The sequence below is a fragment of the Coffea eugenioides genome, chromosome 3, assembly GCF_003713205.1.
Source record: "Coffea eugenioides isolate CCC68of chromosome 3, Ceug_1.0, whole genome shotgun sequence".
Lineage (NCBI taxonomy): Eukaryota > Viridiplantae > Streptophyta > Magnoliopsida > Gentianales > Rubiaceae > Coffea > Coffea eugenioides.
In genome coordinates, this window is record NC_040037.1 from 3,717,362 (window position 1) to 3,736,750 (window position 19,389).

Here is a 19,389-nt window from a genome sequence, read left to right on the forward strand (position 1 = left end):
TTTTGTTCAATTGCTTAGGTTTTTTGTAGTTATAAGTTACAACACAAAAACTCAAAATTATGAATTCCTACATCTATTATCATTAATGCAATTTCAAATGAAAATTCTTTGCCATGTTTACAACCAATTGTCTCTAGATTCCTTCTATTTCTATGTCACCCAAAAAAAAAAAACTAGGTACATTTGTATAAAGAAATTACATTATGCGTCCAATTTGTTGCAGTGATCCAAAACTAGATAATGTCTATAGCAAAGATGTTTTTCACTTTTGATAAGTGAAAGCAAACACGTGTAGCTACAATCACAATCTCTGAAATCCAAATCACTGTGCTTACAGCTCAACCTTAACCACCATGCTAAATATATGTCCCAATGCAAATAGGAAATCCAGAGCATCTTGTTTCCAACACGAAAAGAAATTCAAGAAATTATTAATAAAGACAAGTCAGGGTCAAGTACATGGCAATACAATACAATGCTAATAGTTAAAAAATTGTAGAGAAAATCTTTCTGTTGGATGTATATAGATTTTTGCACCTATTAGCTACCTTGTATTGACTCTTGATCATACCAAATTAACCAACCCAAAAAAAAAAGGGAAAAAAGAAATAGTGTGATCAGACTCAGACTCAATCACGGATAATGGTAATAGTAAACAGGTGGTGGTGGTGGAGGAGTGCAAGCCTCTGGTGGTTGAGAAGGTGGCGGTGGTGGAGGCGGATGTTGTTCAGGTGGAGGTGGAGATGGTGGCGGAGGCGAAGGATATACCAGTGGAGAGACGGAGGCGGAGGCGGAAAGTATAACGGTGGAGGAGGCCGAGGCCGAGGCGGAGGCGGAGAGTATAATGGCGGAGGTGGTGGAGGTGGAGGTGGTGGTGGATACTTCACTGGCGGAGGTGGACTTCTTCTAGCTTGACAACCAAAAGCACTGCAGTCCACGGGATGTGAATAAAAGGCCTGACATTCCTGAGGTGATCTTTGCGCTGGTCTGCCTGGAATGCAATTCTGCTCATCATCCTTATCAGGCAACTTGAGGCACAAGGATGGTTCAGTGCAGAAGTAGTTATACGAGTAGGTGAAGTTTTGCAGCCTTGGCAATGAGCAAATACTCGCTGGAATCTCGCCAGAAAGCTTATTATGTGCTACATTTAGCTGCTCCAAACTCACCATATTCCCAATAGAATCAGGCAATGTTCCAACAAGATTGTTAAAGCTCACATCAAAAACAGTTACTTCCTTCAACAGCCCTAGTTCTTGGGGCAAACAACCGCCTAAACCAACGTTCAAGAGTATAATCTCATTCAGGGTTTTGGCCATGTTGCCTATGCTAGATGGCAAACAACCTTGAAGGTTGTTATTGGCCAAAACCAGCACTGAAACCGTTGAGTTTCCAATGTTTCTAGGCAGAGTTGATTGGAAGTTATTGTTGTTTATGAATAAAGCATCGAGTTTTAGGTCGAAAAGAGCAGATGGTATGCTTCCTTGGAACTGATTGTACCTTATATCAAGGAATTTGAGTGAAGGAAGGCAAAGTACAACTGAAGGAAACTCACCAGAGAAAAGATTGTTGCTTATGTCTAGCTCGTAAAGGAGGTGGAGATGGATAAAGCTTTTTGGGACGGCACCGCAGAATCTGTTGGAATTTATGTGGAAGAGGGCAAGGTCAGTGAGGAGGCCTAGCTCTTCAGGTAAATAACCAGCTAAGTCAGCATGGTTTAGGTCAATCCCAGCAACAGTAATGATGTGAGGATCATCTGGGGCTGGGGCACAGTAGACTCCATTGTAGCTGCAAACATTCGGACCATACCAGTTTGAAGTGAAGCCTTTGGGGTCTGATGTGATTGCATGTTTCCACGCTTGCAAAGCTATGTAAGCATTCGAGAGTCTTGGATTTGGGAATGGTGGAGGAGAGGCATTATATTGTTGATGAGAAGGTTTTGAGAAGAAGAATAAAAGGGAGAGTAAGGCCCAAATGGTTATTTTGATGTATGGCTTCATCTTCAGTTTGATCATCATAAGGCCATTGATGGGGTGTCGGAGCCTTAAGGTGTTCAGTGATGTTCAAGGAAAGAAGGGTTTGATGTATTTAAATGCCCTATGGGTGCACCGGTTAAGGACAATATTAATTGTATTTAATCAAACATATGGAAGATTTGACTCTATCTTACTTGAATCTCTTTTTCTTCCTGTTTTTTTAAGAGAATTAAACTTGTATGGCTGTTGGTCGAAAGCAGATGTTATCCTAATTTGACTTGGATGGCTTAAGAGGAAGGCAGCACTGAAGTTTCTTTTCTTTTTAACGTTTTGTACTTTTGTCATACGAAAGACCGCAAAATTGTGTTCCACGCAGTTTTTGAAATAATTATTGATGGCACGAATAGCACCACCCCGCCTATACAAACTTTTTGGTTATATTTGCCTTGTAGTCTGTAAACGTTTTCAGATGTATGATCTTGTGTTAAGTCAAAATTAATCTTGCAAATTAGTCAGATGTTTCGAAGGATGTTAATCTTAATGCAAGCCCCCCTAATTAACTCTTTAAATTATGCCTTATAAGCAATATGCGCAGAATAATTCAGTTGACAATTAAAGAAAGAAAAAACTAACGTTTCAAATCGGTTGATGAAGATTAGCTGCTGATCTCACCAAAAACACGGTTTTGGCGAAACTTAAGATACTCAAATACGCAGTAGGAAAAAGTATTCTCGAAGAAGCGATCTTCTTAAACTAATACTAACAAATTTGATACTTCAGGTGGGCTGTCTCCGCTGTACCAAGTTTACATGAAACAGCCGAATGTGTAAGGAGCCATCCCTCCAACAATAAGATGCTTATATAAGTATTAATTAAATTCGTACGTGGTATATAGCTAGCTAAGTAACCAACAGGGATGATGCTGAACCAAGTAACTCGACTCGAACTCGTTTCGACTGAGCTCGAACTACTCGTTTGAGCTCACGAATCGAGTTCAGGCTCCAATATTTTATACTCGTCAATCCTAATCGAACTTTTTATAATATATATTTTTTAATTTTTTATATTTATTATTATAAAATGTCAATAATATTCTGTATTTAAAAGTATATGTAAAATATTAATTTTTATTACATGAGTTTGATTAAACTCGAATAGGCTCGATTGAGTTTGATTTAACTCGATTAGATTTAATTTAACTCAAACTTGAGTTTGAGTTTGAGTAAGATAAATTGACTTCTAAAAGTTCTAACTTAGTTATTTTACCTTGAATCGAGCTCAAGTAGTGATCTCAACTTGAATGCACCCTTAGTATCCAATTTCTTATTGCATGTTTGCATGCATTTGAAAGTCAATGAAATTGAACCTTTTCTGAGGCAGAATAATCACTTGATGTCGATTAAGTTAATGAATAGTAATTGAATTACGTAACTCACAAGCTTAAATCTGGACCACAAGGTAAAACGCTTTCTTTTTGGGGTTTGAAGGGCTGAAAATGGCCAAAAGTTTTGATAATCTAAACCTGCAAGAACCATGGGCGGAGACCATAAGCAGTAACCCCAAATCACCAAATGCTAGAGTCTGCACTTTCACTGCTTCTCTGTATAAACCTCTTCAATGAAAAGAGGGGAAAAATATAAGAACAGAGAGAGAGAGAGAAAAAAAAAAGGTGGCACCTACTACAACCATCTAATTTGTGAAAGGCTGCTTGAAACCACCAGCCTTTGGGCTGGTGGCCACCACCTAGCTTGGTAGGGTGGGAGGCAAGGTTTCTCCCACCAAAATGCCACATTTAAGTGGTTTGCTTCAAAAAATTCAGGCGGGTATGTTGTGCACCCGTTTGGTCCAGTGGTAGTTTAGTCCTCTCCGGGTTATCTCTGGGCCTCCTTAGGTCCGCCCCCTCCCCCTTAGTGTAAAATAGATTAGGTTATACAACAGTTGTCGTGTTCGAAAAAAAAAAAAAAGTGAAAGGCTGCTTGAAAAGTTTTTACATGCAAATTATTCAGCTGGCCAATTGAAAATAATTTTCTACTTCTATTGTATTTGAGAGGTAAAACAAAATCTTGGAGTATCTGTTTGACAAGGATATTTTATCGATCTCTCGCATTCTTCACAACAACTAGCTAGGCCAATAGGAGAAGAGCAGAAGCTTTGACCCTTTTGTTTAGTGAATGTTCATCAATAACTTTGGCCAAGACCCGGAGATTGAAACCTTGGTTTAGTGACAAAATTAACAAAAAGAGTATAGTGATCAAGGTGATTTAGTTGTAGATCACCGGACACGAGTTCATGAATTCAATCCTTTCTCCAACTTGTTTCTTTAAAAAAAAAATTTTTTTGATCAAGCTAGACAATTTATTATTGTACAACTATGTGGAGTGCAAAACTCAGCTGCATGCTTGTATGTTAATCTTTGATCTATCTAACTATGCGACATTAGTCTGTGCTCCGAATTAATTAGTTAGGTTCAACTTTTGATGTAACACAAGAGGGGGACCTAGTCTTAGCCTTAACCTCTTGGAAAGGAGAAATGAATTCGAGCCTGTTTAGATTGCTATTTTTTAAAGTTCTTGAAAAAAGAAAAATGTTGCACTGATTGATTTAATATATATGAGATAAAAAGTTGATTAAAAAATATATTTATAAAAAAAAAAGAGAAAAAAAAAAAAAGGCAATCCAGAAAAGGCCTAAACTAAAGTGTTATAAGAAGCAAAAGTCGCAGGCTGAGGCAGTTGAGCCTACTAGAAGAAGCAAGCTTGGTTTTAAGAAAAGTCTCATCTTTTGGGTTCAAATTGCTTAGTTATGACGTGAAATGTGTTTAATTAATTCCCACTTGCACGAGGAAAGTGGAAACTTGTTGAGGTCAAGCAATCAAGTTGGTCGGAATTTAATTCAACCAAGAAATGAAAAGATAAATCGGGTTACATCAATTTGAAAACGTCAACAAATTGATCTCGCAATTTTTGCTAAATTGTTAAAGAAATATTTTGTAACAAAGACATATTTTATAAACTAACATTTTCTTACATCTGCATAAGCGCATTCATATATACATACGCAAACCTAGTTTGCATGTAGGTAAATGATTTTGAAGAGGTAAAACTGGAAATAGTAGTTTCATCTGTTGAAAATTGTAAAGTCAATTACTACCAAATACAGAAGACCAGCTCAACGCAGAAAGCTAGAAACCGACAATCTATAAATGTTACAGGAATACATTCGTGAATTTTTGTAAATCGTTTTCAGGAGTTATTGGCAAGTTAGAAACTGAAAACGCCATGGAAATGCATTTTCTGAAGCTTCATTAACTGCTGCTCAAAGGACAAAGCAATTTGTTGCTTTAACTTTTCCACTTTCCAACCTAATTCAAGCAAATTAAAGATGTACTTTTGGTAGTTGAAATGGCCCGTTATCTTTTCATTTATCTTTTTGGGTGTGCTGTCAATTTCATGCATAGAATGGTTAGGAGAAATGAATATGCTTCTGAGGCACTGATTTCATCTCCACGTACAAAACTCGATTATTTTTCTATTTTACTAATTCGTATAATTTTTATTGATTTATTCCTGTTTCGGATTTTTTTTCATGGGTACTTGGGGGAATCAAAGTCAACCAGAAGCTCTATTTGTTTTTCTTTTTTTTCCGGAGACGACAATTATTGTATAACCTAATTTATTCTACACTAAGGGGGAGGGGGCGGACCTAAGGAGACCCAGGGATAACTCGGAGGGGACTGTACCACCACCGGACCAAACGGGTACACAACACACCCGTCTGAATTTTTTGATGCAAACTACTTAAATGTGACATTTTGATGGGCCAAGCTAAGTGGTAGCCACCGGCCCAAAGTTCCGTTTATTTGTTCTTCTGGAAACCCTTCAAGAAAACAGACATTTCACATCATAGTTTGTCTCATAGTTTTCTTTTTCATTAATTCCATTACCCTTAGGAAGACCAGCTCCTCCTAGTTTTCAACTTTAGATGTTGACCCTTTCTGTTTGGGCTTCTGTTTTTGGTTGGTAGGCGTTGCAAATTTCTGGCTGTTCTCCAATGTCAATTCCGGAGTGCTCTATCTCATACAGAAAAATTAAGTGCATTTTAGATTTTATTAAATGTATAACTAATTTTAGTTACTTTCGATATTATTATTATTAAACCACTGGAATCGATCCAACGGTAGGAGGAGGTCTCTTTGGGGGCAGGAAAGACGTGGGGATAAGTGAAAAGATAAAAAAACAGTTGATAACAGGAAGGGCGTGAGAAGGAGTGGAGGGTAAAAAATAAAAAATAAAATTACAAAACTTATTGTTTTGAACTTAACAAATGAGATAATTCTGAAAGTTTGTGATTACAACACAGAACGACTGCTGATGATGCAAGAGTTTAGAGTTTATTGCAAATTGGTTACAGCTAGCTGGAAACCAACGAAAAAGGCAGCTGAACAGAACTCTTCTCCAATCTCAACCTCTAAAATCAACATCTATCCCTATTTCCAAATACTTTACCGAGGATGTTATGATCTTGATCTGAGCCCACCAGGATTTCCAATGCAGACTGTATAGTCGATTATTTGTCTAAGTTTCATCCATCTATTAGAAAATGCAAAACTTCACTTAGTTTATCACTTTTCAAATGTAAATTTGTTGAATCGCTTGCAACAACAATCGAAAATGATTTTTCTGTCGAGTGTCTAACATATACTGGCTGGTTGGTACTACAAAATTTATGAAACAAAATGATAATTAAATAATGTATGAAATATCCGCTTGAGGTTTGGTGTTCGTTTTATTGCAGCCAACCATAAAAGGAAGGAAGACAGCCCTTTCTGTCTTTCAAACATGCAAAAAAAAAAAAAAAGGTTAAAGCTTAGAATGGATTGAATTCATAGATATGCCCAAATTATTCTCCGAAATAGGAAAAATATATCCTCCGAAAATTACTAATACAGAATTAAATAAGGAATTCAATTTAGATATAAATCAAAATTTCCTACTAATTAAGCCAAACACATTTTTACCAAAACTATTCTATACAAGAAATATGGTAAGAAGTGGTTCTCATGGTTTTACACCCACAAAACACAATGCCAAATAGAATTAACAGATGAAGTACTGCGTCCACTAGAACTCGACCAAGAGGCAAGAGGGCCATAATTTAACAAAGAAGAGTAAGAAACCGTGTCATATATGAAATTCTATAGCCCTTCATGATTGATTGGGCCTCTCTGACCCAAATCAACACTAACGGTATCTTTTGTAGGCCCGTCATGCTTACATTTCTTGATTTTTCTCTGGGTGTTTCCTGTAGCACAATTTCCTTTTTTTTTTTTTAATCTGGAGTAAGGTTACAAATAAGTCGAGTCGAGTCTTGTCTTGAGCTAATCAAATAATATTTTTCTTAATAAATATTAAGAATATATATGTAATTTTACTATTAAAATAAATAAATATATATATATACTCGAACTCGCAAACTAACGAGTTTAATATTTTTGAACTTGATCTTGAGTTCGAGTTCGATTTGGCCAATTCGAACTCAATATTGATCAAGTTCGACTCGAGCTTTGACTCGCGAGCGATTCGATTCGTTTACAACCCTAATCTGGAGGTTTCCGTGGTAGTGTAATTGGCTTTCATCTCTTTTTACTACTACAATACTTTTTTTTTTTTTTTTAACAAGAAATATCGAGGTTCTACTTGGATTGAAGAGTATTTGGAAAACTAGTTTTTGTTTTCAAAGTTTACAATGTATATTCTAAAAGCACTTCAAACACACACAATTTCAAATACACAACAAAAATTAAAAAATAAATGAAAAAACTCTTTCTTCTTCTATCCACCACCGCCCCTTCATCTCCTTTACCGTTATCACCATCCACTCCCCCCCCCCCCCCCTTTTCTCTCTTTTCTCCGGCTACTTCTTCCTTCGTGCAACCCTCCCCCTCTCTAGTCGCGGCAAGAAAGACTGAAATTGAAAAACAAGCGAGAAAGAGGAATGAGGAATGAGAGGTCGAACCTTCAATTTAAGACAAAAACCTTTAACCAGTGGATGATATTAAATTGCCCTTACGGTTTTAATGTACTTCAAGTTTAAAGATCTTTACCTTTATCTTAGTATTGAACTTTACCCTTTTCATGTATAATAAGAGGAAGTAAGAGTGCTTAATTAAGTGGTAATTAAGTCTGAATGCAATGATAGTAAGACAAACTGAACAATTTATCAGTTTCACCATAACATTACTAAAATATTTAAATTAAGTTGCGACTGTTACGGAAACAATAATATACAGAAAATTCTAAAAGATAATAATTGAACGTAAATATTACAATTTTGATGCATTAATGCTAGCTCTAATATTCCTTGATTGTAAATTAATCTAATCAAGGTGATAGTAGTGTTTAAATTTTTCTCTTTCTTTTTTCGTCAAGTTAAAAGTTAGAATAATTTTCAAATTAGGAATTCAAATGAAGTTAATAAAGTCGAACATTGTAGCGTTTAAACTTGTTAGTTTATTTTAACGAGCTTGATATTGTGTTAAAAGAGTTATCATTTTATGTGCTTATCATGCGAATTTAAAATGAGTTTTTATCGAGTCGAGTTTGAGTTATGATTGAGTAGTTTAGATTTCTTACATATATTCAAATTTTATGTTGAACGAGTCAGTTTTGGAGCCAAGTTTAAAATTTAGTCGAACATAAAATGTCATTAATATTTAACTTGATTAATTAGCGAATCAAATTTCAACAAACATTTACTGAACTGAGTCATATTCGAGTATCAACTATTTGATTCATCCAACTCAAGTTGAACTCGAATTTAGTTTGACTGCTTGACTACGTGTATGTACAATGTAGATATCCAAAATTAAACTTATCAAGGTGAAATCTTGTTTCATTTTGGTTTAAGTAATTTCAGAGAACAATTTCAAATTGAATTAAATTGGAGTATTAGCTTCGTTCGACCTCCAAATTCCAAGTTTGCTCATCAGACAGTAAATTTGCCTAATTAGAGGAGGTATTAGTTCAGTATCGTTATACATTCATCGTAGCGAAAAACCAACTGGAGCAAGAGACAGGTACCGCGTGGGCCCCATCCAGGAAGTCCGCCCGTTAACCCGACACCGTCATGCTAATATCAGATTCATCATGCTGATGCATTGCTGCAAACCCAGACAAGCAAAATTAAAGAAACCCTACACAGAAGCCCAAAACCCCTCATAAACCCACAACAATAAATACTTAATAAAATTCAGATAGGAAAAATGGGAGAATCAGAAGCAAAAATGGAGCAATCCCTGAAAGATCAAGGCAATGAATTTTTCAAATCTGGGAATTATCTCAAAGCAGCTGCTCTTTACACTCAGGCCATTAAGCAAGACCCCAACAATGCAACCCTTTATAGGTATTTTCATCTTAATTGTACGTAATTCTTTCTGGATGTAGTAACAATTCTTGGAAACTTAAGTTCTAAAAAATGGGACTTGTCATTTTTTTTTAATACTCGTTTTTACTGTTTGATTAGTTCCAAGTTTGTGTACTTTGTGATAAATTAAGAATGCTGAGAAACCCATTTGGGATTTGCTTCTACATGTAGGGAAAAAAGATTCAATTTTGGTTTTATATTTGGTTGCTAAGAGAAATTAAGATTTTTTTTTGGGGGGGAGGCGTAGAAACCTAGGCATAGAAAGGAGGAATCTTTATTGTTGGGTTGATTTGAGTTCAGGTTAAGTGCCTAAAAGATTGTTTTTTGGTGGAGTTTATACGAATGCAGTGGATTAGAATTCTTCATTGAAGTTTTGATTAGTTGAATCCAATATGGAGAGCAAAAATTTTTTGTTGCTGAAGTTTATGGGAAATTCTGAACTTCAGGACCATGTTAGCTAGAATCTGTTGTTGGTCGGATGTTTGTTTGTGCATTATACAAACTTGAAGTTTTATTGGATTCGCTATTTTGATGAACTAGCCAAGTGGAGGATTGAGCTTTGTTTTAAGCTTTTTAGTTGTAGCAATGCAATTAACAAAAGTTTTTGTTCTTTTCAAGCTGCGAGATGTAGTGTTGGAAACATGAATGCATGCTTCCTGGAAGCAACAGAAAGTGTGTTAGATTGTGTTGGAAACATGATGCACAATAACTAGTATTAATTCTTTTGTTGTCTGAGATATTTTTTACACGTGTTTGAAAACTTTGCCCATGAATGCTAAGGGTACTCAATGGATTGGTGTTGGCTGTCCTGTAAAAGATCATAGAATCATGAATGAGAGCCCAGCAAATCAAACTGCTGCTAAAACTATCTAAGTGAAAAGGAATGAGAAGCATATATCTATGGAGAAACCATTAGGTGGGATACATGATATATGATTTAACAGTTTAGAATTTATATCTAGGAAGTGAAAAAAGTTATGCATTTTTCTTCTTTAACAAAAAAATGTCAAAACTATGGTGGAAGCCTCATGGTTGTGGTTGTGGCATGATAAGCAAAATTTGAAGTCTAATAGCTGTTACTTTGCAATACTGCTTCTCTGGCACATGTCTCCATGGGTAGAGTAGTGGCAGGGGTTATGTTCTTGAACCCTTCTTTTCTATTTTCAGTACATTAAATACAATAGAATTTAACTTTTTGGTTCTCATTTTTTATCATCCTATTTTCCTTCTTGCCAGCAACCGTGCTGCTGCATTCTTGCATTTGGTCAAGCTCAATAAAGCTCTTGCTGATGCTGAGACAACTATCACATTAAAACCTGATTGGGAAAAAGTATGCTCTTTTACATATATATCGTTTTTCAAGATGTTAATGCTTGGGAGTCAGATGACATTGCATTTTAAAATGCAGGGTTACTTCAGGAAAGGATGTGTCTTAGAGGCAATGGAAAGATATGATGATGTATGTGTAGATTTTCTCCCTTTTATTCCCTGTAGCATTTTGACCGAGACAAACACTCATGTGCAGATAATTTTACTTTAATTGATATAGGCCTTGTCAGCATTTGAGATGGCATTGAAGTACAATCCGCAGAGTTCAGAGGTGTCAAGAAAAATCAAGAGGCTTTCACAGTTGGAGAAAGAAAAAAAGCGGGCTCAAGAAGTGGAAAGCATGAGATCAAATGTTGATATGGCAAAGCATCTGGATGCATTGAAATCTGAACTGGTGAGTGGATTTTCAGCAAAGAGGCAAAGTCTGTGTATATCTGTCTAAAGTTTATAATTGTCAGAGAATTTGTTTGCTTTACTTGTTCTGCTTGCAGCTGTTTGGTTGATCTGTTTAATTAATTTTATTTCTCAAATTGCTTGTCTTACTATTAGTGATTTACATAAATTTTCTCATATAAAGTATTTAAAACTGAACGGTTGCTGCAGTGATTTGTAATGGAAATTAAATTACTCTGTCTTTATGCAGTCTGGAAAATATGGAGCTGAAGAGATTTCTGGAGAGATTTTCTCTTTCCTTGTTGAAACAATGGAGATGGCTGTAAAATCATGGCATGAAAGTTCTAAGGTTGATGCTAGAGTTTATTTTCTTCTTGACAAGGATAAAACAGACACTGAGAAGTATGCGCCCGTCGTTAACATTGATAAGGTAATACAGCCACATAAGCTGTTTCTCATTCTTTTTTTTTTCCTGTTCCCAAAGTCTTAGTAGTGATTCTCATTTTTGCCTGTATATTATTTTGACCAGTTCGAATCCTGTATATGTTAATGATGCCAGGCATTTGAATCACCCCATACACACAGCAGTTGTTTTTCATTTCTTAGACAATATGCTGAAGATTCTTTCTCTCGAGCAGCTTGCTTGGTAACACCTAAGAGTATTATATCTTACCCACAGGTATGGTTGACCTCTATCCTTTGTGCTTTATTTTGTGGTTGAATGGTATTGACAGGTGACATGTTTCAGTTTCAGAAAGACTCTGAGGATTAGATGTAGTTAAGTGTCTGGAAATGAATCTCTAAACAGTTAGTTTATTTCTGGCATATGTTGTATACTTAAAACCTTTCTCCTTTTTCTTTCTTTTTGTGGGATGGGGGGGAGGGGGTGGGCGCACAGAAATATCATGTATGCAGTCATAAATGCCAAGTCCTTTATATTTATATATCTTGGTCCATATGGAGCTAAAATCAGGAAATCTTTAACATATCGCAGCACCTTTTTTTGGGGGGGGGGGGGTGGTGGAAAGGCTTGAGAAGCATTCATATTTTTTTCAAGCTCCTAAACTATTGTGGATGGGTCCTCTATGATCATTGACAGCAGAAGGGTGCCTGCTTCTGAAACCTTACATGTTTCATTTTTCAACTGCTGGACTAACTGTAGTCCTTGCTAAAACAATGAATATAATGGACATGTGCAAATATGAATCGGTTTCAAAGGATTCAGCAGATTCTGGCTTTTTTATTTTTTTCCAACTTAAAACAAAAAGGTTTGCTGTCAGATAATTCCACTTTCATCATGTTAAGGTGTTTTCTTTAGTGCATTCTATTTTTGTTCTGCACGAGCAGTAAAATGTAGAACAAGATCAGTTTATCCTTTGGATTTCAGCATGCATGAGGACCGCTGAAAGAATGCAGAAGACAAGATTTTTGTTCTCCCAAGAATTTTTCACATTTTCAAATTGTGAATCTGATTTCTATGTCTAATTTTCATATTTCACTTCCAGTTAAACCACTGTCTATGATATCTTGGTGATCTACCTATTCATAAATTTGTTTGTTTCAGGTCTGGAAAGGACAAGGATCTAGGAAATGGAAGCATGGACAAACTGATGGCTTCTTTGTTCAATTTGAAACTCCTTCCATTCGCAAGTTATGGTTTCTTCCTAGTTCCACTGAGAAGGGGCAGACTTTATGCAGGTTCTCTCTCTCTCTCAATACATGCATATGCATGCAAGCATATGAATAACATTCACCTTAAGCAAGACTTATCTTTGAAACGTCAGCTCAAAACTGGAGGTTTAAGCTGCACATGCATACTGCCCCCACCAACAGAAATCATGACTGCTATTCTATTGAACACATAAGAAGTATTAATATTTCTTCTCTTTAGGGATCCGGTCGCTTTGGACATTAGCGTACATGAGGTTCTTCCTCGTCTGTTCAAGGAAGTGTAATTAATGTAGCCGCGATTTCTTCTCTTTGGAACGACATCTCTGGGAAAAAAATGATTTATTGCCAAAACAGAGTGTCCATAACTTCGAGGCACAGGAAAGGTCCGTGCTGGATATCACATTGATCAGTCGTGCATATCCTTGCATTTGGGTGCATTGTCGATATTGCTGTCTCCTGTTCAGCTAGTCAACATCTTTCAGGCTTGTATTTGAGCTTTTTTTGCTTTGTAATTTTGCTTTTGAAGTTTTTACAATGTCGTGTATTGTTCTTTTCAAATTGGATTAGGACGTCTTGGGATGACATAGTACTTTCTTTGTTTTATGCTTTTGGCTATTAGATTCAGAAAGTAGTGATTATATAGCCAAAATTTGTATACACAAATTTATAGCATGGTTTGGTTCAAAACTGTGGTGTATAAACTTTTTATAGCATGTTATTTATTGGCAGCATGTTATTTATTGGCATTCATCTGTTCACCTCATGTTGCAATTTTGCTGCTCATGTTTTCAACCTTGCTGTTCCTCACTCTTCCAAATGCTGAATGCTTGGTGGTTAGTTTAAGAGTCCTATGATCTAACCGCTTTTTTGTTCTAATTGCTTGTGTTAAGATCTCGGATTTGTTAATGGGTTCTGCCATCCTTGTGCTTGAATTTTGAGCACTAATCGTTATACAGATGGGTTCTAGCTCTATGCTTCATTCATTTTTTTTAATGGGTCACAAACAGAAGATTAAAAGGCCTGATGTGTTTCATTAGCGTTGCTTAATAATTTCTTGTACTATTCTCAAGAATTGAACCCTATCCTGACTTCAAGAAATTTGAGTCCTTGCATCACGCCATCATTTAGTTTATGGCCTGCCTTTCCTAAGCCCCTATTTAGGGCATTAATCAAACAGTGTTATCTGATCCTTCACAGTCAGTTGCCTTGGCTTTCTGCTTGAAAGAGTGAAGCATGAAGGTGCAAGCGCATACTGCTTCTGCAACTGTTAGAAAGATCCATTCTCGACCAACTGTGGCAATAAGCTTGGACCTATCCAGCTTCTTCATAACCTCACTTCCAGGATTGGCTAATACAAGCTAAATTAAGAAAAGTACAAAATTATCAATCACAATCAGCATATAAATCATCCACAGCGGGGAATAGAAAATTTTATGCAGTAAAATAGATGATGAGTGTTTGTACCTGCAGACACCTTCTGTCCATGTTTTTCTTGACTTCTTCTAGCATACCAATTCCACTTGTATCAATCGTTCCGACAGCTGGTAGCCAGGAAATTCACATATTAGGATCTGTAAAGATGTGATTTTTCGAAAGATTCAATTTTTCTTGCTTACCACTCATATCCAATATTACATGCTGTAGTTCAACATCTTTTGAGCATTTTAACCTATCTTCCTCCTCGTCGATCCATCTTGAGATCCTAATTTAAGAACACGACCATGAAAATAAATATCTTTCCAAGTTTACAAGCAATTAGTAGAGCTGATGACTTCCAAGTTGAGTCGAGGTTACTTGAGTTACCTTTCTCTCAAGTAACTTGCATTGGCAAAGTATATGGGAGAGTCGATACGCAGGATTAACATTCCAGGAACATTGATAGCTCCGGGATATTGATCAATGCTTCTGTAAGCCATACTGTTCGGAATGTTTCCAAGAACAACAGTCCTCGGCCTTGCGACGAACAAAAGTACCCGCAGAAGGGACAGTGCCACCTAAATCATGCATGATCTTCGACAGATTAGAGAGACAGATTTGTCGGCGAAAACTAGCTCAGATTTTAGTACAAGTCAGCAGAAGATTAGTGAAGAGATTATGTTACACACAGCAATAACTAGGCCGATTTCGACACTGCCAAAGACCACGCCAACGTATGCACTGAGGCAGACAGTGAAGTCGAATTTGTCAATCTTCCAGAGGTGGATGGCAGATTCATAGTCTATGAGGCCAAGCATGGCCGCAATTATTATGGCGGAAAGAACCACTAGAGGAGTGTAGTGGAACAATGGCGTGAGGAACAACAATGTTATCATCACTGCAGTTGCCATAACAATATTAGACACTGCAGTTTTGCAGCCTGCATTGAAATTCACTGCCGTCCTTGAAAATGGTCCTGGAAAATAATAAAATAGATCAGAATCCACTTGAAAGTGAAAAATAAGAAAGAAAAAGTGGGGAAAAAAGAAACTTGTATTCATGGTTCAAAGTCTCGCCGAAACCGAGACAACTCGGCCGAGTCGTCACTGGAACGGATTTCTCCAATACGATATCGGGACGAGATAACTTCAGGATACTTAACACATCGAGAAATTGGCCGAGAAGTCTCCGATACAGATAGTTTCGGCCGAATCAGCCCGAGTCGACTCTCAAATTTTCTTTTACTAATTTTTTTATTGTTTTTGTTTAGCATATTTTTGAATATTATTCACAATTTTTAGAATATTAAATATTTCAAAATTTGCGTCTTGTCGAGACCGTGATCGATATGCTGAGACCGATGTGGAACAGTCCGGGCCGTGACCGCAACTTTGAACTATGCTTGTATTAGATAGTAACATTTGTACGAATTCTTCGAGTCTCCAAATCCAAAAGTTCAATGAGAAAAACTTGTTGGCTTATTATACAATGAGACATGAACTAGCATATAGTTAACATGCAACACATGTTTCTACGTTTGAAACTGAAATCAAATCATTTTTAACTTTAAGAGTCTTAATATAATCTTTTTCACCAGTCGAAGGTCTCATTAGTAGGACAACATGCTTAGTGCACTCATTGCCACTGGCCTAAATGGGGGCCTTGTTGTTATAAAAGTACCTGCGGTAAGGTAGCAAGAGGTGCAAGAGCCAGCAATGTTCATCAATCCGAAAGCCAACATCTCTTTGTTTCCATCTATATGATAGTTCTTGAATGCGGCAAAGCTTCTTCCAACTGCTATTCCTTCCTGCAGGCCAATATCATCCTTTGGTGATTGCATGAAATAGTTGTTGGGTCACGATCGGCTTTGTCATATAGGTCAGAATAAATTGCTAACATAGACTATATTTTGTTGCCTTGATCAGTTGCAAATTTAATTGTGCAATTGATGAATTTTATATTTAAAGGATTAATTTATCTTTTAAAAAGTTTTTTTTTTTTTTTTGGTAAATGGGAGGTTTTAAATTCATTACTTAATACTTACAGCTAGAGCGATGACACCAGTGATGATTCCAGTCTTTATGACTGTCATGAGGTATGGAGAATCAAATGACAATTCTGAAAAAGATGGTGGATTCAACCCTTTCTTCAAGTGCCCAATCTACAAGATGCCAACGGAAAACATCATCAAAACCTTGGGATTACCTAGCAACCTTTGTTCACGAGCTCGTCCTAGCTAGTGCATGTGCATGTGGTGGTGGACATATATATACATGTCATTATGTCGTGCTACAACTGTACAACTATACATGCATGAATCAACTTAATTTGTCTGGCAAATGACCATAAACAATCATACATGTGCTCGCTTGAGAAGCCGACTACATATGTCAAAAAAAAAAAAAAAAGTTGTTCAAAATGTAACTTATAATTTGTTAAATAAATTTTTTTGTCCTTCATATTTAAAATGCTAACTTTTTATCCTTTAAAAAATTAAGTCAGTAAAATTTGGTCATAACGTAGGTTTTTTACGACTTTTTACCCTAAATTTGTCATTGATCCACACATGCTTATTCTTTTAGGAGCAAAAAGATTAGATCCCATCTGTAACTAAATAAATAACTCAATCTGTATTCATTTTTGCCCCTAGAAAAATAGAATTTGTCCCAAAATATATTTATTTTTTCCTAAAAAAGTGAAATCGGACTAAATTCATATTTATTTTTGTCACAAAAAAAGTAGAATTTGACTTTTTTGGACATAAAATTGATTGCATTTGGGTTATATAGTAATTCCAAGCTAAAAAGTGGACGAAAATGCAGGTTGTCACCAAATTTTATTTATTTGAATTTATAAAGGACGTAAAATTACAATTCTAAAAATGAAAGACGAAAAATTCCTTTGGTAAAATGTGAGAAACGTTTCAAACGATTTTTCCAAAAAGAAAAAGTAAAATATTATACTTAGAAGTAAACTCAGTCTAATTTAGATTTTGTATTAAAACTATTTTTAAATAGAAATATAACTTGCATGATTATGCTAAAGCTTCTCAAGGAGATAGGGAGATTACCACTTGTACTCCATGATTTTCAGCATGGGTGAAGTACACCAGAACACTTCCCAAAATAACAGAAATTAGAGGTGCCATAGCATTTGCCCAAAAGAATGCTGGCTTCCTTTTGCTCTGCTCCTCACCCGCAAAACATACAAAATCACATGAGTCTAATGACAGAAATTCTTAATTTCCCTGTCCATTTCAACGCAATAGAAATAGTAACAAAATGGAAATTTTATGAACTTACGAAGTATCTTGCGATGAAGAGGAAGAAGAGGAAAGAGCATCCCAGGATCCCGCTTTGCCATTTCCACTATAACAAACACCACCATTAGCAATATTAAATCAGCACAACAATTTAATAATCTAAATAAAGAACTTTTTAACTTTTTAACAAAAACAAAAATATTGAGATCTTCAAAAAATCACAGCGCAAGAAAAGGTAAAGATATATATATATGTATATATATATATATATATATTAATAAAGAAGTAGACGGGAATTGAACCTGGTGCGTTTGGCTAAAGATAGACTTCATGACGTCCGTGATATCAGTTTCGTGTGTGAAATGAACCAGCCCAAGAATTCCCTTCAACTGCTGCAAACACACAACTGTAGCTGCTCCTCCCATAAATCCCACAATTGTTGCATGGGATAGGAAGTCCACAATGAATCCAAGCCTTATAGACAAGACAATATATAAATGCTTAAACAAATCAGTATGCTCCTCTAAACAAAGCAAGTAGGTACTTTAATTAACGACGGGCTTTTTACTCTTTTTAATTTCTTTTGGAGTTTGTTAGCCAAAAAATTTCAGTACTAGAGGATTGAATGCTCTGTTAAGCAGTACATAAAAAAGTTTGGTGAAACCGACCTTAACAGGCCTAGAGAAGCTTCAAAAACTCCAGCAAAGAAAGTTGCTGTCAGAACCAGCTGCACATAGAGCTTGGAGTCCTCAGCAGGATGGACTTCTTTTCCTAGCATGGCAGCTATGAGAAGTGATGGAACAGCTATAGCTCCAATGGCCAAATCTCTTGAACTTCCCAGCATGGCATAAATCAGCGGCGGCACAAAGCTTGAATCTGCATACCAAAAAAATTAACGACAGTCAAATATTATTCTCTCTTATGCTGTAAAATGTATGTATTATTTTCCTGTAGCTACTAAATCAAAAGAAGAAATAATTTGAAGGTCTCGCGCATATTAGTTAATCATGCATGTAGTAGAAAAACTTACATAGTCCCATAATTGGAGGAATATTTGCTAATCTCGCATAGCTTATTCCTTGAGGAATCGCAAGGCTAGCGATAGTAATTCCAGCTATGAAATCAGCCTTGAAGAAATCAAAAGTGTAACCAGGAGCCCACTTAAGAATTGGGACGAAATACTGTAACCCGAGAACACATTTCTTTGAAAATGACTGACCCTTGAATTGCCTGAAAGGATCATCAGGGAAAAGCGTCTCTTTCACAGACATTCCTAAATTCTGAAAAAAGGGTTTTGATGGAGGTGATTCCACACGAACACGATGCTGGGATTCAAAATCAGCATTTCCCATTGTATTAAATTGCACAAAATCTAGGGTTTTTCTTCCTAACTTAGATTTTGAGAAGGTATAAGTCGAGGGTCCAAGTCAAGTAAGGCACATAAGAATTAAAGCTAAGAAATGTAACGGGCAGTTGTCATGCATTAATGGTGCAACAACTATTCCTAGCTGACGGTGGCTTTATATACCAAAAACACAGGAGCTGTGCAAGGATCTTGGTAATGTGACTTGGCTTTTTCAGTTTTTGTAGTGAAGAAAGTAGCCCTACACTGATCGATATCCTGAATTCGGGAGTTCTTGAAATAAATGAGCATACAATTGTAGCTAAGAGAGGAGGTGGCTGGATGTGGTCTCCAGGACGGCAGTATATATAGGCTATATAGCAGTGATCATAGCATGTCAGTTACTATACAAGAGATGGATGCAGTGTTTGTGGGCTTCTTGTCTTGATCGATTCTTGGTGGTGGGATGGGACGGACCGCGCGGTGGTGGATGGCGGGACCGAGTGTATTGACTGGAAACGTGGCACATGGTCAACGGCTTTGGGTATGGCAGGTCCTCTTTTTGAACGGCAATGGTTAAT

General features: G+C 36.4%; 3 protein-coding genes across 3 annotated transcripts; 1 reads left to right on the forward strand and 2 right to left on the reverse strand.

Moving 5' to 3' along the window:
• Positions 1-633: 633 nt before the first annotated feature.
• Positions 634-2,038, reverse strand: LOC113765007 (leucine-rich repeat extensin-like protein 6). The gene is given in 2 exon segments (XM_027309058.1): positions 634-774; positions 777-2,038. Coding segments are annotated over 2 exon segments (1,380 nt in total). The 5' UTR covers positions 2,016-2,038.
• A 7,097-nt stretch (positions 2,039-9,135) lies between these two features.
• LOC113765246 (RNA polymerase II-associated protein 3) lies at positions 9,136-13,534 on the forward strand. Its single transcript, XM_027309361.1, has 8 exons — positions 9,136-9,374; positions 10,632-10,725; positions 10,804-10,854; positions 10,945-11,118; positions 11,368-11,547; positions 11,677-11,796; positions 12,682-12,815; positions 13,009-13,534. The coding sequence occupies exons 1-8, from the start codon at positions 9,235-9,237 to the stop codon at positions 13,070-13,072; spliced, it is 957 nt and encodes a 318-aa protein (XP_027165162.1). The 5' UTR covers positions 9,136-9,234; the 3' UTR covers positions 13,073-13,534.
• A 260-nt stretch (positions 13,535-13,794) lies between these two features.
• Positions 13,795-19,107, reverse strand: LOC113765668 (sulfate transporter 3.1-like). The gene is made up of 12 exons (XM_027309904.1): positions 18,497-19,107; positions 18,135-18,342; positions 17,769-17,940; positions 17,507-17,572; positions 17,275-17,388; positions 16,249-16,365; positions 15,885-16,011; positions 14,894-15,180; positions 14,592-14,782; positions 14,405-14,490; positions 14,253-14,329; positions 13,795-14,146 (listed from the first exon to the last, which is right to left on the reverse strand). The coding sequence occupies exons 1-12, from the start codon at positions 18,816-18,818 to the stop codon at positions 13,958-13,960; spliced, it is 1,956 nt and encodes a 651-aa protein (XP_027165705.1). The 5' UTR covers positions 18,819-19,107; the 3' UTR covers positions 13,795-13,957.
• Positions 19,108-19,389: the final 282 nt, after the last annotated feature.

Coding starts and splice junctions, on each gene's coding strand:
- LOC113765246 (XM_027309361.1), top strand. CDS start 9,235: ATGGGAGAATCAGAAGCAAAAATGGAGCAATCCCTGAAAGATCAAGGC. Junction 11,119..11,367: donor ATGCATTGAAATCTGAACTG/GTGAGTGGATTT, acceptor GTCTTTATGCAG/TCTGGAAAATATGGAGCTGA. Junction 11,548..11,676: donor CCGTCGTTAACATTGATAAG/GTAATACAGCCA, acceptor TAATGATGCCAG/GCATTTGAATCACCCCATAC.
- LOC113765668 (XM_027309904.1), bottom strand. CDS start 18,818: ATGGGAAATGCTGATTTTGAATCCCAGCATCGTGTTCGTGTGGAATCA. Junction 17,389..17,506: donor TCTTCATCGCAAGATACTTC/GTAAGTTCATAA, acceptor GGTGAGGAGCAG/AGCAAAAGGAAGCCAGCATT. Junction 14,783..14,893: donor AAATCGGCCTAGTTATTGCT/GTGTGTAACATA, acceptor TGCATGATTTAG/GTGGCACTGTCCCTTCTGCG.